The 14,714-nt window shown below is 35.9% G+C and overlaps 1 protein-coding gene across 1 annotated transcript; it reads right to left on the reverse strand.

Annotated features, from left to right (window-relative positions):
- Positions 1–5,893: 5,893 nt before the first annotated feature.
- On the reverse strand, positions 5,894–11,075 carry LOC140235616 (uncharacterized). Its single transcript, XM_072315623.1, has 6 exons — positions 10,922–11,075; positions 9,893–10,177; positions 8,398–8,661; positions 7,666–7,814; positions 6,509–6,541; positions 5,894–6,003 (listed from the first exon to the last, which is right to left on the reverse strand). The coding sequence occupies exons 1-5, from the start codon at positions 11,073–11,075 to the stop codon at positions 6,515–6,517; spliced, it is 879 nt and encodes a 292-aa protein (XP_072171724.1). The 3' UTR covers positions 5,894–6,003; positions 6,509–6,514.
- Between the last annotated feature and the right edge of the window lie 3,639 nt (positions 11,076–14,714).

Below are 14,714 nucleotides of genomic sequence, written 5' to 3' on the forward strand. Positions count from 1 at the left end.
ACCGTGTTTTTTTATTATTCTTAGTAGACAAAATAAGTTTGTGGAATTTTTGTATACAAAATACAAAAGCTGGACTGATGTGTATCCTCCTTCGTGTAATATGTTTATCATTTGTTGCATCAAATTCGTATGTTTACCTCTATTCTGTAGTTTTAGAAAACAAAAACCGATGTATGAAGTTATTATCGAGCGTCCCATACCCTACAAGCTTTGCTTTTTAGTGGGACCCTCCATTTCCATTCTAATCTTTATATCATTTATATGTATATACCTTAGAAAGGAATTTTTGTTGTTACTCGTGACCACATGTACGTTTTCTTTAAAATTGTTACAAATATGTTCTGTGAATGTATTGTATATAATTTTCCCTGTTTATTCAATGGAAATGGAAATAAAGTTGAAAGTTAAAGTTGAAATTATAAAGTGTAGCATTGGGGGTTATGTTAAAACTTATCATGGGAATTTGCGGCTACGCTTTACAATAGGAGAAATCAAATAATGCACTGCCAGTAAATTGATACTGCTGTTGAAAGTAATACGTTAATGATAACAGTCATGGAATAAAAACAATAGGAAGTCACGTGACAGGATGTGAGTCAAGACTTAATACTTTGTAAGAGAGTCCCATAGTATAGCATCGAGACTAAAGCCACCTAGAACTTGTATAAAGCCTGTTAGAACAAAAATCCTTTCTGTAGTGTTCTGCTATTCCATAATCATTTCTGTGAGTCATTTTTTTCTTTTGCTTTTGTTTTTGTTTACTCAACAATTTTGCATTTTCCAAAGGTGTAAACAATGTTATGATTCACGATCAGGATAAGGATCACAATCATTGCTCTTTTTCTGCTGTAAAGCCTTCTTCACTTTGTCGTGCAACATTACGATTGAATTCGTGTTTGCATTTGATATGTTATTTTAACGCGAGGTTTTTCTTTCTTTTTGTAATGATCAAGTGTGGTACGGTGTTGATCCTGCGTCAGGGTCCGATTCTCTGTCCTACGACGTTCCCACGCTCGGAGGATTGAGAATAAAAGAAAAAAAATATAATGCGATCGCTTACAGGCTTAATAGCATTCGCTATAACTCTAGTGTTGTCGTTGTTATTTTTTTTTCGTGTTTTTTCACTGGGAAATAACGGTACCTCCTTTTTAACTTGTGTAAAACCTTGGGTGTACAAACATTTTGCTGCATATTTCGTAACTATACATCTAAATATCATACACTAAAGTCAAACATTGTCCTGTAAACAGACACAGGGTCTCGGTCCATCTTGTAATCTCTGGTCTATTTAGACTTTCCCTAGGAAAATAATTGATAACACAAGCCTCGTTTCCCTTTTCTTCTCCACAATGTGAAACTTCCTTTGAGCAGCTAGATCATCCCTTGTTTAAACCGAGAATCAACATGCGACCACTGTTGTTTTAATATCATGTCTATATATCATTATTTGTACAGAGCACCGAAATAATCTCTCTGTTTTTTTTTTTTATGACTATGGTTGTAAAACATGAGCAATTCAGTCTTTGGCTGCCAGACATGATTTTTAATAAGACCTGTTCAATTTAATTCAATTAAAAAACCGAGAGATGGAAAAAAAAAATGGCATGAAATCATTGATGATTGACGTTTCATATAACTGTGTAAAAAGACCTATGTAGAGGGTATAGACATACAGTTCAGTGGAATCGATGAGAGGAGAGACAGTGGGTTGTATGCATGGACGAAGATTTAATTTCATTAACATTACAGTAGGCGTGTTTTATTCATAATAAAATAATAAAATAAAATAATCTGCCTAATTTGTACGCATTTATATAAATGTTCCATTTGCTCCATTACAGGCCCACGCTGAAACATTGATGCAAGCAGACATCTTAATACTCATATTTCATGCTTCAAAAACAAACTCATAGAGAGTTGAGCGGAGCTACACTTCCTCATAGGTGTTGATGAGGGTGTCTTATATATACACTCTATTTTGTCTGCCTTGCGGCTGTATAGTAGGCAATTAATGTCTGTTACGTTAATGAATGCAAATCTAATTACGGAGATTTTCTTTCCACGAGAGCCTTGGGTTTGTAGACGAGAGCAAGACACAACTGTGAGTTAGGCAAATTAGGGAGTAATGAATGTATCGAGTGTATCGAATCCCTGTAATTGTTGCAATTGCTGAAGTCATATGCATTTTTTCTTGTAATACACTTTACGTTTTGTTTCCTTTGAATTTGTATCAAAAGCAAACATGTGTTATTGGAATTCAAAATTCATTTGAATGGAAATTGAATTGAAATGAGAGATTTAGGTGTCTTCTCCTTTCATACCACCTCCCGGTTATAGATTGAACGTTTTTTTTTTTCCATCATCGCGATTTCGCCAATGATTTACACCTTAGGATACCAAGAGCAAATTTTATCCAAACGGCTAGATTCCAGGTGTCAAGAAAGCTTGTATCCTAAATAGTATGTTGGTTTTACTTGATCGATTGCATGTTGTATGTGAAGAATATACTGTGTTTGTAATAATATCGAATTCATGGATGTTTCTTTTCCCCACAGCCTAATGTAACAAAGCATTTCATTAACTTGTTCCATCCGTTAAGTTCGTAGGTGGTCAGGATATTAACATACATGTAAAAAAAGCCAAAACAAACAAAACGTTTCCCGCTTGTTATCCTTAATAGCTCGGAAACTATTTATCAGGTAACACTAACATTGATATGAGCAATAGCTGAACAGTGTACAATCTTATGGAGGTAATTTAAAAAAATGATATCATCAATCACTTTCGTTGAATTCAAGATTTATATTGAAGTTAGGTTTCAGATTGTGCTCTGTTTTTAACCCTCTGTACAAATGTTTTACTTTGCACAGGGGACAAGTGTGTATGGGAGTGTGTGGTTAACACCCTGACAATGATCCTGAACAATGGCCAAGACTGAAATTCTCTATTACATATTCATGAGAACTTTTACTGCCACAGCAGGTCTTTATTCATCCTGAAATGTAGTGTAGGCAAACACATGAAAACATGTGCTTATGATTTTTCATGTGCATGCTTTTTCACTTTACCATGAATTCAGACTAGCAGTGCTCAGGGCAATCCATCATGAATTTTCAATAAAGTATTCATGTGCCTTGGAGAAAGAGTCCAGAAGCCTAGATAGCAGAGCTCTGAAAAGGTATTGGTGGCATTCATGCCTATTTTTCACGGTCATTGCAGGCACACACTCACATACACATCATTGGTTCTTGTGTAAAGTTCAAATTTGTACAGAGGGATCAAATTTGACTAAAATCTGGAACTTAACTCTAAAATTAATCATGAATTTAACGAAACCGATTCTTGCTCTCATATTCAAACCACCTCCAACTATATTGTACACTATTCAGTTACTACTCATATCAATGACAGCGTTATCTGATGTATAGTTTTTGAACTATTAAGGATCAAAAGTTGGAAATGTTTTTGGTCGCACCTAGTACTTGTTGCAAGGGAGGGCTTACCTCCCCTGCACCAAGGTAAATTTGGAGTTACAGCACAGACCAATATTCCTTACGGTTACACAATACAGAAATAATCAAACAATCACACACTAAACCAGTAATCTTACAGTGGCAAACATGTAGCTGTGTTGCATTTTAATGATAAAGAAAGTCATGACATGTTTGTAAGAATCTGCATTAAAAAAAGCACATGTTTATGAATGCAAATCGAGGATATGTCTCTCTTTCGATGGTTTCGTAGCCTGTCGCCGAAATCTGCCGTTTGTGTAATCAAACACTGTGGAAATAAACAATTTAAGTGGCAAAATGTAAAGTCAGAACTTTCATATTAAGTATTTAGGGGAGAATACGTTACACCTTTGTCTTCAGTGCCTATTGTCATCTCTTATCTAAAAGATAATTAATATATCCTTTTATGAGACAAAGAAAAAAAATGCGAAAACCTTATCAGCTATTATCCTGGAGCTTGCTTGTTTAAGCTTGAAACAAATTTATATGTAAATTAGTATGACTGCACAATATTACTCTTAGTATGCTCTTATAGCATCGACAACACACATGGACATTCTTCACTCGTTAGTTGATTCATGCATCTGTTTCTGTCAAAAGTTTCCATAACATTTTAAACATACTTTCCTGCTTTGTTTTCTTCGTCACCACCAAAAGTCGTGACAGCTATCAGTTTGTACAAAACCAAAATGGTGCTTTGAGAAATACTAAATACTATACATGCACAGAAGATTATAACAATACAGTATTATACTATGATACGTCAGCGATAATAACTCTTAAATGAATGTGCAGTAAGGTAGTGGATTTGGGACAACATTTCTCAAGCAATTTCATCAGCGAAATGCACGTCGGCCCTATTTTACATGAGAAGGCAAATATTTCGATAGGTTGATCGTGTTTTTTATTCTCAGATTTTTTTTCCATTTTTCGCACATTGTTTCAGAGTAAGCACGAGTAGTAACAGTAGACGACATGTATATCTTTCTATTAAGCAACGTAACATTGGTGTGTACATTAACGTCCACTTCAGTAATTTCTAATTATTTTGTGAAACAAATATTGTCATGTTTTGAGGTCTTCTTCTCCTCATTGTTGGTGTTTACTTAGAGGCATCCGAGTCTGAAAAGGTGCCTTAGGTAATTAAGACTGAAATCTGGGAAACGGTTCTTTTGTCAGTGACGATGCACGATTACATAATCGTCACTGTCCACACATCCGAATGTACTCATAAAGATTCACACTACCAGGCGGCGCGGAGACGATTTGGTGAAAGAAAGACCCATTAATATTCCATAATTATGTGAAGTAAGTTCATGATCGTAGTTACTGGTACAGATTGTGAAAGAAAGAAAAACGTGTTTAGCACAGCTGGTAAGAGGGTGAGACTGCCTGTGATGCATTGTATACCTTAACTTAAATTGCCATGGAACTTTCGGAAGAGACAATTATTGTTGCATTTTGCTTCAAAATCACCTAAAATGGTAGAATGCATGAAACAGATCAGAATTGCACAGCTTTAATGTAAATCTCGAGTTAAATGATTGCGAAAACCATTTAAAATCGTTTGCAACGAGTTATACAGTAAGTAAATACTTGAATAGTCCGGACAGATATAACATTAATTCCTTTTAAATTTGTTGTCTTCACTTCAACTTATTGCCTCGTTTTCTATGTCTGTCCAAGTAAGCTGTGTAACTCGTATTTGATGATGTGTGCTAGAGAGAGCATTTATCATGTCAACAGTGCAAGACACAGTACCGATAATATTGAATGCGCATTCCGCTAATTCTGACAATAAACTTGATTAAGGCAGAGAATTCATCCAGTCTGATGATAGCAATGTATATAAACTGTACTCTAAAACTACAAATTTGAAACCGGTTGATGTTGTATTTCTGAATAATATTGAACAACTGGCCGATACGAGCTATATTGTACAGAAGCTCCCTGCCAATATTTGTGACGATGTTTGCTGATGTTATTTGATTGCTATGAAAATCTCTCGATTAGGTTTAATTGGTAGCGGATGGTTCACTGGTATTCACCGACGCCTAGTTTGCACTACGTTATCATGATTGTACACGTTGTGTAGCTCTGGCACTCCCATTTCATTTCAATAACTATTTTTTTTTATTCCAACAATACACTATTATAGACCTATTCGGTTTTAAAACACTTTAATTTATGTCGGTCATATCTGGTTTCTTCCAAAATTAGAAAGGGCGGTTCAATTGATTAGGTGATTGTTCGGGTGCATTGCTATAAAGTACATAAAACAACTATTGTTAGGCACACTAGAGACCCCAGCTATGGCTGAAATACACATTAGCATAAAATACATCACCACAACCGAAAAGGTCTATATTCAATATAAAACCCATAAGGTGAGGGATATCCTTCTGCTTTATCAAGGTCTTCCAGGGTTTGTTGAGCTGGGTATGGGGTCTGTGACTGCAATCGCCGTGTCACATCTTCAGTCACCTGCAACCTTGTTGGGATATAGCACAGAGAGAGAAATTAAGAATAGGCCCTACTTATTAACAAATGCCCATGCATAGACAAAAAAAAAAATAAGCACCAAAGTGATATTCAAATTAAGTTGAATTAATACGCCATACTCGATGCATGTTATAAGGATTAGAACCAGCGCCAGCTGTCGGCCGGAAGCTCGATGGTCTGGTGGACAAGACACCTGTCCGGTGATTAGGAGGTAGTTGGTTCGAATCCAGCCCGATTATGTATGCCCATTATTTGTTTTTGGTTTTTTTTAATCAAAATCGCTACTTCAAAAATATTCATAAATTCTCGTCGATGAACAGGGTAATTTTTCGTTTAGTTGCAATATCAAGAACTAGAGGTAATAATTTCATTGACTTTTTGAATTTATTGAATGCCTGATAAACCGTACCCTTACTAATTACACTTTTTGTCTTTTACAGGAAGCAAGGTTACCAGATTCTATTGCATCTTCATTCACTGCCAGTCGTGCTTACCTTTGATTATGAGGTCGAATCTGTGATTGATAGCTGCAAAGAAAAAGACGAAAAGAAATGTCAATAACGGAGGCGTTCATTTATTGCTCACACTTAGTGAAAAATGAGTCATGACATGACCAGTGTTCTGTAAAACGAAGCAAAGCATGCACATTTAGATTATTTGGCTACGAAAGACAATAGAGTATGTTCACATCAGAGCAGATATCATATCATGGAATAATGACTTACTTTAATCAAGATAAAGTTATAGTTTCCTACGACTGGTAAAAAGGACAAAGGAAATGGAGTGAATATCACAGTATGAACTATTATGTATATACATTGTATGCATATAATCACACATATATATAATATGAATACATGTATATACGTAATATATGTGTGTATATATGTGACCCTGCACCTCAAAACAAACAAAGAGTCGCCAGACATGAATTTCTAGTTAAGACCATATCCTGAAAGAGCAGACTTTAAGCTTTAAAATGATGTATAACTCAAATCAAATGGACTTTCCTAACCTATCTAAATATTGGAAAGAAAGCACAAACTCAGGAATATTGGGAACTGAGAAAAGAGGCTCTGAAGTACAGTGTCTATTCAAGCGCTTAATCTTTTACCAAACCGTGCTGGCTGTGCGATGAGTGGGACAAAAAACAGGATGTAAACCACCAGAGTAACAACAATGAAGGGATTATCAGATTAAACTGAAATTAGGTTGTACCTCATTAACACATTCTGTCCATAATCAACGCCACCTTTCAATGCAATATCACTATCCTTTCAAAAGTTATTAGAGTTGAAAGTGAAGAGTGTGGACAAGCGTTTTCAGAAATGAAAAAGGGATTCTACAGACACACCTAATCACACTATTCTACCAAAAATGTTCAAGATAAACTGCTAAAAATACACACTTTCATGCCCGTTTTATGATACCAAATTTTAGCATAATGTGAAAGACGACCCGCTCTTTTAAAAAATATGAAAAAGTCAAGTTCGGCTAGGTTGACCAATTTCCCTTTTTTTCAGTCCTCACGCAAAATCAGTGTGTGCGACTTTATGTTCGTTTTGAGGTGCAAGGTCACATATATATATATATATATATATATATATATATATATTGAGATATATAAACATGTTAAATTATTCACAATCACCTCGGTGGGAGTAGAGAGTTGTTTTCGCCTGATGACTGCAGCAACACACACCGCCACTGATAAGATGAAGGCGATTGTTAATAATACTGCAGTGGTGGATTCTTGGTGCAAGACTCCTTCTACAGTTTCCATCTCTGGACAAAACTTATCTGTTGGGATATCGCACAGGCTGGTGTTAATTTCAAGTGCAAGGTAGACCCTATTTAAAAATACATGATACGTTTAAAGTACGATCACAAATTAATCATGGTTAAGGTTAGCATTACTAAGAGGAGTCTAAAAATTTTGTTGGATTTGCCACAGCGGTGGAAGGTAGCAAGTCATATGTTCAGTTCTGCCTTATCCACTTCATCTATGTACGTGTGACATAACCACTATATGAGATCTAGCTCTAGCTACATGTACTCACTGATACCGGGATAAAGACGGGTCACAACGATTTATAAAGGTGGAAGGATTCAGGCTTCAAGTAGAAGGGTTTTCAGGTGCTATTTCACTTTACGATTTAATTGTTATCTAAGCTAAACATCAGGGAAAAAAGGGAATGAAACAAGAAAAAAAAAGAAACGATAAACACAATTGGATACTATCTTAAGGCTAAAAGGAAAGCTCTACGGGACAAACGTACGGGGTTACACAGATAATCCAAAACAATTCAACAGTACAAACGAACAAACCAAACAACAGTCACTCGGGTTACAGAAGGTAAGTTGCCGCTGTCCCATATCTCACCTGTAGGACAAAACGTCTTCCATGTCGTAGTCGACCCGTACTCGTTCGCTCCCACACACGTGATAGTGGTGCAGCTATCAGGTGACTGTTTGACAGAGATTGGTGTGGAGCCATGTATGGACCACGTGACATTATTCACTGTGATTGCGAATGAGTGGACGCCTGGATGTGGTTGATACTCTCTAGGCACGTCACATGACACTGCAAACATAACGTCATTTCCATCGCCCCATTGCTCAGCAACTTTAATGTCAATTACATCGTCTGAAATAAAGGCATAACGAAAAAAGGGAAATCAAATAGAATAAAGTCAAACAAAATAATAATAAAATATAATTGGAAAATACAATCACACCAAACAAAGTTACTCAAATGTGATTGGTTCAATTGACTTGAAATGCGTTTCTTGGTCTAAAAAAAAAAGATTTAAAAAAAAAAAAGAAAGATAATTCTGATGCGACGGGGATAGCATCGGTCTTGATATACACCATAAGAAACCTACGGCAAAACTCTTGGAAGTCACTTCATAGCCTGTGAAGCTTCAAAAAAGCTTGAAAGGACTCATCTTTTTTCGTCGCCTCAGTAGCGACTATACTATCAGTCTGACTATAAAAGTTGAATGCATGCTACAATTCTAGGATAAATTTTAGTCATATTGGTGGAGATCGCTATTCCAAACAACACAGAGTTGATCTTGTTAGTAATAGGGCCTACTTCATGGACAAAGGCTACAGCCTCCTTAAGTTTAATCTTTAAACCAAAGTTCATTGTACCTCCTGGACATATCAGATCTAGTGACGTACTCCAGCTGTGTACGTTGCTTCCGTTACACATGACATTTACGCACTTGTGAGGACGAGGAGACAGTACGACGGTAGGATGCCATGACGAAGACAGTACCTCACCGTCGATTACGATTTCGAAAGTGTCGAAAATATCTTCCGGGTCAGTATGACACGTGATCGTCAGTTTGTTTTCACCATCTTGATCTTCCGTCACGACAGAAATGATTTCATGTAGACTTGTCGGAACTGAAGTGGGGGGAGTTTAAGTGACAAAAAAAAAATATATTCCAGTGATGTGTTCGTGCATACACGTGAATTGTAACTATCAAAAGCATCTTCACATTCTCCGTATGTCTCATTTTAAAGTAAGTTTAATGGTGGCATTTTCGGTTGACTAAGAAGATTAAAACCTGACGCTACCTATGCTTATCCTTTTTTTTTTTTGGCATATATTATTTCAAGCTCTCAAGTTCTCATGTACTTTCCACCTTACTGCCTTTAACAACCTGCCTGACTCATTTTTTTTTTAATGGCAAGTAGTTTCGATGCAACTGTCTCCTATGATGATAATACCCAAATGCATTGCCGAAGCCAGTAATTAAAGCAGAATCAGTGGTGATTCAGAAAGATGTTCCATTATTCCATCCCTTCATTTTTACTAAAGTTTTTAATCGTAACAATTATATGCACAGGACACTTTCAGTTCTTACCACCATCCGTGGGGCAGTAGGTCTTTTCAACCGATGTAGAGCCAACGCCATTTTGACCGAGGCAAGTCAAGTGAGCACATCTGTCTGGACTAGGTGCTATGATAAAGTAAGGGACCGCTGACGACGAAACTATCTCCTGGTCTACCTTTATGACGAATGTATGGATAGGAGGGTAAGGCTGATCACGTGGTTTCAGTTGACACGTGACCAAAAGGTTTCCTCCTGGATGGTTGGTGTCCTGTTGTTCCTGAAGTCTCATTGACAGGGCGTGTACTGCAGGTGCATCTATCCAAGTATGGTGATCAGTCAAGTGAAAGTTTTGTAAGATACTTGGATCGTAATATCAAAATACTTTAGCCAACACCCGCACTAAAGTATGAAACACCCACACCATCGTCTCCAGTAATACCAATGGCTTTCCTAGCGAACTCATGCAAGCAGAGAACTTTTCTTAGTTCCTTCAAGCAAAACTTTTAATTTGATCGTGATCCCATGAAATATCTCTGCGTACTCACAAGGATGCCTTACTCGGGTAATTATATTTGTTTGATTGAATTGCTACCATATTTAGCATTGGAACCCGCAGTTTAATTATGAACATTATTTCTGGTCGATTCTTCAAATTCATTACATTTTCGACATGTATTCTCGCATATTTCGTCATTTTCGTCAATGACAAATTGTACTTAGCGTGTATTATCACTACTAAGCCTAAATCCTACAAGCTTTTGCTTTTCAGTAGGTTCGTCATATTTTGTCCGAACACATTTAATTAATTCGGTCTCAAATTGACAGTTGTGTTGTACGAAAATGTGGAATATGGAACAATGAATAAAAAAAGACTAAAAAAAAAAACTTTTCAAATTCAAGACTCATACTGTAGTACATGTACATCATGTAATCACTTCTTTAACATTGTTTTATGGACACAATTCCACCCACCTTTCTACGTAACAACAATAACAACATTGCACAGAACTCTTCATCTGAATTATAGACAGCACTTGAAAGTAGACAAAGAGTACTTACGTTTTGGACAGTAAATAGACGCTGTTGTTGTATTATTGAGTCCGTTGCTTCCTTTACACGACACGTCCACACACCAGCGGGGAGGAGGAGAAAGACGAGTTTGAGGTGAAGGCGATCTTGAGAGTTCGACGCCACCAACGGTTATCTCATACATTGTGATTGGTGGAGATGGTTGGTCGTGAGGAGTCACGTGACACTCAATGATAACACCAGGCTCAACGTCAGGGTCCGATTGATCGTGAAACTTGATGGTTATCACATCTTCTGATGGAAACTCTTAATCAAAACAAAATGAATGTAACAAGAGGTAAACAAATGAGAGTGAATAGTTTGTTCGTAACATATTTTCTACTTTCTTTGTGCTTTTACTGCAATGAACAACAACATTTATATGTCACGTTTTCCTGAGGTAACATACTATTCCTATAGGAATAGTTTGTTACTTCAGGAAAAACGTGACATGTAAAACTCATCATTGATGCATCACCCCGGGGTATCACGTTTTATGGCGCCACGTGTTTGCACTTATATGTGTTACAAAAAAAAAATGCAGAACTAGTCATCAAGGAGATATAGTTTTCTTCTAGTGATGACAGAGTGATATTGACTCATCACAGTCATGTTTGTTATGCATTCAAATGTATTATCTCATGTACCATAATATTATGTGACTTGGCACAACGAGATTCTAAACGTGGCCTAATTGTCAATGTCATTATTTCCCTATTTTCTTGTGTTCAACTAACTGTCTTCTTTACTGAAAATATGTAATATGTTCCACTTCATTGAAAACATTCCAAGAAATAGGAAAGAGAGGGGAACACAAATAAATTGATATGTGGCTACAAGCCCTTGGATATCTCTCTCTCTCCCTCTTCCTTGTTGGTAAATGATACGGATATTAACGTTTATATTTATGAATTTAATCGGAAGACAGACTTAACATGGATACACATGCTTACATAAACACACACACACAGTACACACACACACACACACGTTGATATGATATATGAATAGTTCAGACAGGTGTAACTTAAAACATATACAGTTTGACAGAAACGTGATGCATACTTTGCTAAATCTAATTATCACGGCTTTTTAGTCATACATATTATGTGTTTGTAATATATACTATGATTGCTTCGCAGTTTAAGATGTCAGAAATTTCTTATTAAGGAGAAAATTAGCAATAGGAACCAGACCAAACTCCTTATGTCTCATATCACAATGACTGCATATGTGTAATCTTACACTTCGGAAGGCTGGTTTGGTCTACGTGTACATGATTACCAATTTAACATTTTTAATTGTGCTTCAGCGTTTGAAAATAAAAACCGACTTCGTAATTGCCGAAGTATTTGTTTTACTGTGTTTTTTTTTTCACGTTTGCCGAGTTTTAAGATTTTGTTTTCGTATGACCCAACGATAACATGTAAATGTCACATTATGTCTTACTTTTGCAAGGACAAAAATTGAATTTATAGATAATCGTAAAAGAGCTGTTACCAATCTTCCTCATAAAATTTATATAATTTATGACATAAAGTGTCAGATAAGCGAGGAGTTGAAGTACAGGTTTCCTAACTTTTGGCAAAAAAAAAAGACTTACTGAGAATCAGAGCTTATTGGTTGCAATTGTACGAGATACATATACATTATTCAATATTTCTCCTCAATTCGTGTCAATGTGACGTTCTGTGCCAGGTTAGATTCGTAATGTATGAATGACTATGTGTCATGTATGTAACGTGTTCTGCATTATTTTAATTCGAATTTATCTTTTTTATTACTTCATTGTCCTGAATATTCTTTTCGTCTCATTCTTTTCACTGTCCCTCTCTCTCCTCTCTCTCTCTCTCTCTCTCTCTCTTTCTCTCACTATCTATCTCCTTCTGTCTTGACCTTGATTATACCATCAGCATCCATTCTTTGATTCTTCTTTCTCTTACACTCATTCTCTCTCTATTCATTTTTTTTTAATGGGGATTATGAAGAAGCCTTAAATCTATTATGTCGTCTCTGTGACTGCATTTGTTGATCACCTCGAATTTTCTCGTTTGATAACTTCATAAACCTATTTTTCATCCACACCGGATTACTTTTTTTTCTGGCATAATGCATTCTTTTGTCTCTCTTATTCTTGTATTCTTTCCTTTCAATCACTACCGCATTCATGGACAATGGTGGTTACAATGTCAATGTCACCTCTAATATCCTCATACAATAGACACTTCAAGTCACATGTACTGTTGACGTTTTGAAGTACCAATATACCAGTTTTTATTTTCTCTTGATGATGCATGTCTATGACAACAAAGTCATGACTGAAACTACAATTACCCTGTATTACGTCACTACAAGTGACAGATCTTCTTTAGAACTTAAAAGAAACTAACCGTAAACGGGTAGAAGTGTTCTTAAATCTTGCAATATGTTTTGAGAATTCAATGGTTAAAATGTGACCCTGCACCTCAAAACAAACAAAATGTCGCCAGACATGAATTTTTGTAGTTAAGACCATATTCTGAAAGAACAGACTTCAAGCTTTAAAATGATGTATAACTCAAGTCAAATGGACTCTCCTAACCTATCTAATTATTGGAAAGAAAGCACAAACTCAGCAAAAGTGTGTACTGAGAAAAGAGGCTCTAAAGTACAGTGTCTATTCAAGCGCTTAATCTTTCTAATACCAAACCTTGCTTGCTGTGCGATGAATGGGACAAAAACAGGAAGTAAGCCACCAGAGTGACAACAATGAAGGGATTATTGGATTAAATTGAAATTAAGCATGCCGCATTAACACATTCTGTTCATAATCAATGCCAACTTTCAAAGCAGTAGCCTTATCCTTTCAAAAGTAATTAGAGTTGAAAGTGAAGTGTACAAGGTTTTTCAGAAATTAAAAAGGGACACTAAAAACACACCTAATCACACTATTCTACCAAAAAATGTTCGACATAAACTGCTAAAAAAACACACTTTCCCGCCCGTTTTATGATACCAAATTTTAGCATAATGTTAAGGAAGACCTGCTCTTTCAGAAAATATGAAAAGGTCAAGATCTGCTAGGTTGACCCATTTCACTTATTTTCAGTCCTCACGCAAAATCAATGTGTGCGACTTTATGTTCGTTTTGAGGTGCACGGTCACAAATAATAACTTGTAAGTGATTCATAACTCATGTAGCAAAATAAAAAACCATCAAAGCAAGCAATCGTTTATCTATGCTCGAATATCCAATAATTTCATCATGATTACCACCAAACATAATATTATAACAGTGTATAACGGTAAGAAACAAACAATATCGAGGAAAAAATCTGTTTATTAACATCTCGAGATATAAAAGTCAGATCACGAAGGTAGCGTTTTTCCTTTGAAGGTACTAACTCTGGAATTTTCAAAGTTTTTTTTTTTTTTTTCGGTAGATAATATCCCAGAATAACGTTGAAAATATATTCGATATATCGATGTTATATTACATAACATAATCGAAGAATTATGTAACATAATCGTAGAACATTAGTGAGAATGTAAGCTTTAAAGTTCTAAAAACAAAGTTCAAACAAACCAGGGGTGGTTCATAAAACTGTTCTGAAAGTTCTGAAAGAACAACTGGTGAAAAGTTCTTGTGCTGGATTATTGACATTTTGATAAGCATAGCACATCAAAACGTGTTCGAATCATTCTTAAGTTGTTTGTAGCTTTAAGAACAGATTTATATAACACCCCTCCCCCGAAATCATTACATTTGCAGCCATACTATTTTATCAAGAACTGTTGTGATTTT

The sequence above is a fragment of the Diadema setosum genome, chromosome 12 (genome assembly GCF_964275005.1).
Source record: "Diadema setosum chromosome 12, eeDiaSeto1, whole genome shotgun sequence".
NCBI classification, from domain to species: Eukaryota; Metazoa; Echinodermata; class Echinoidea; order Diadematoida; family Diadematidae; genus Diadema; species Diadema setosum.

What these genes read in the sequence shown, in the direction of transcription:
- LOC140235616 (XM_072315623.1), bottom strand. Translation starts at nt 11,075, where the DNA reads ATGTATGAGATAACCGTTGGTGGCGTCGAACTCTCAAGATCGCCTTCA. An exon ending in GAAGACGTTTTGTCCTACAG is followed by an intron (nt 7,815 to 8,397) that starts GTGAGATATGGG and finishes ATATCCCAACAG; the next exon opens with ATAAGTTTTGTCCAGAGATG. An exon ending in AACTCTCTACTCCCACCGAG is followed by an intron (nt 6,542 to 7,665) that starts GTGATTGTGAAT and finishes TTTTCTTTGCAG; the next exon opens with CTATCAATCACAGATTCGAC.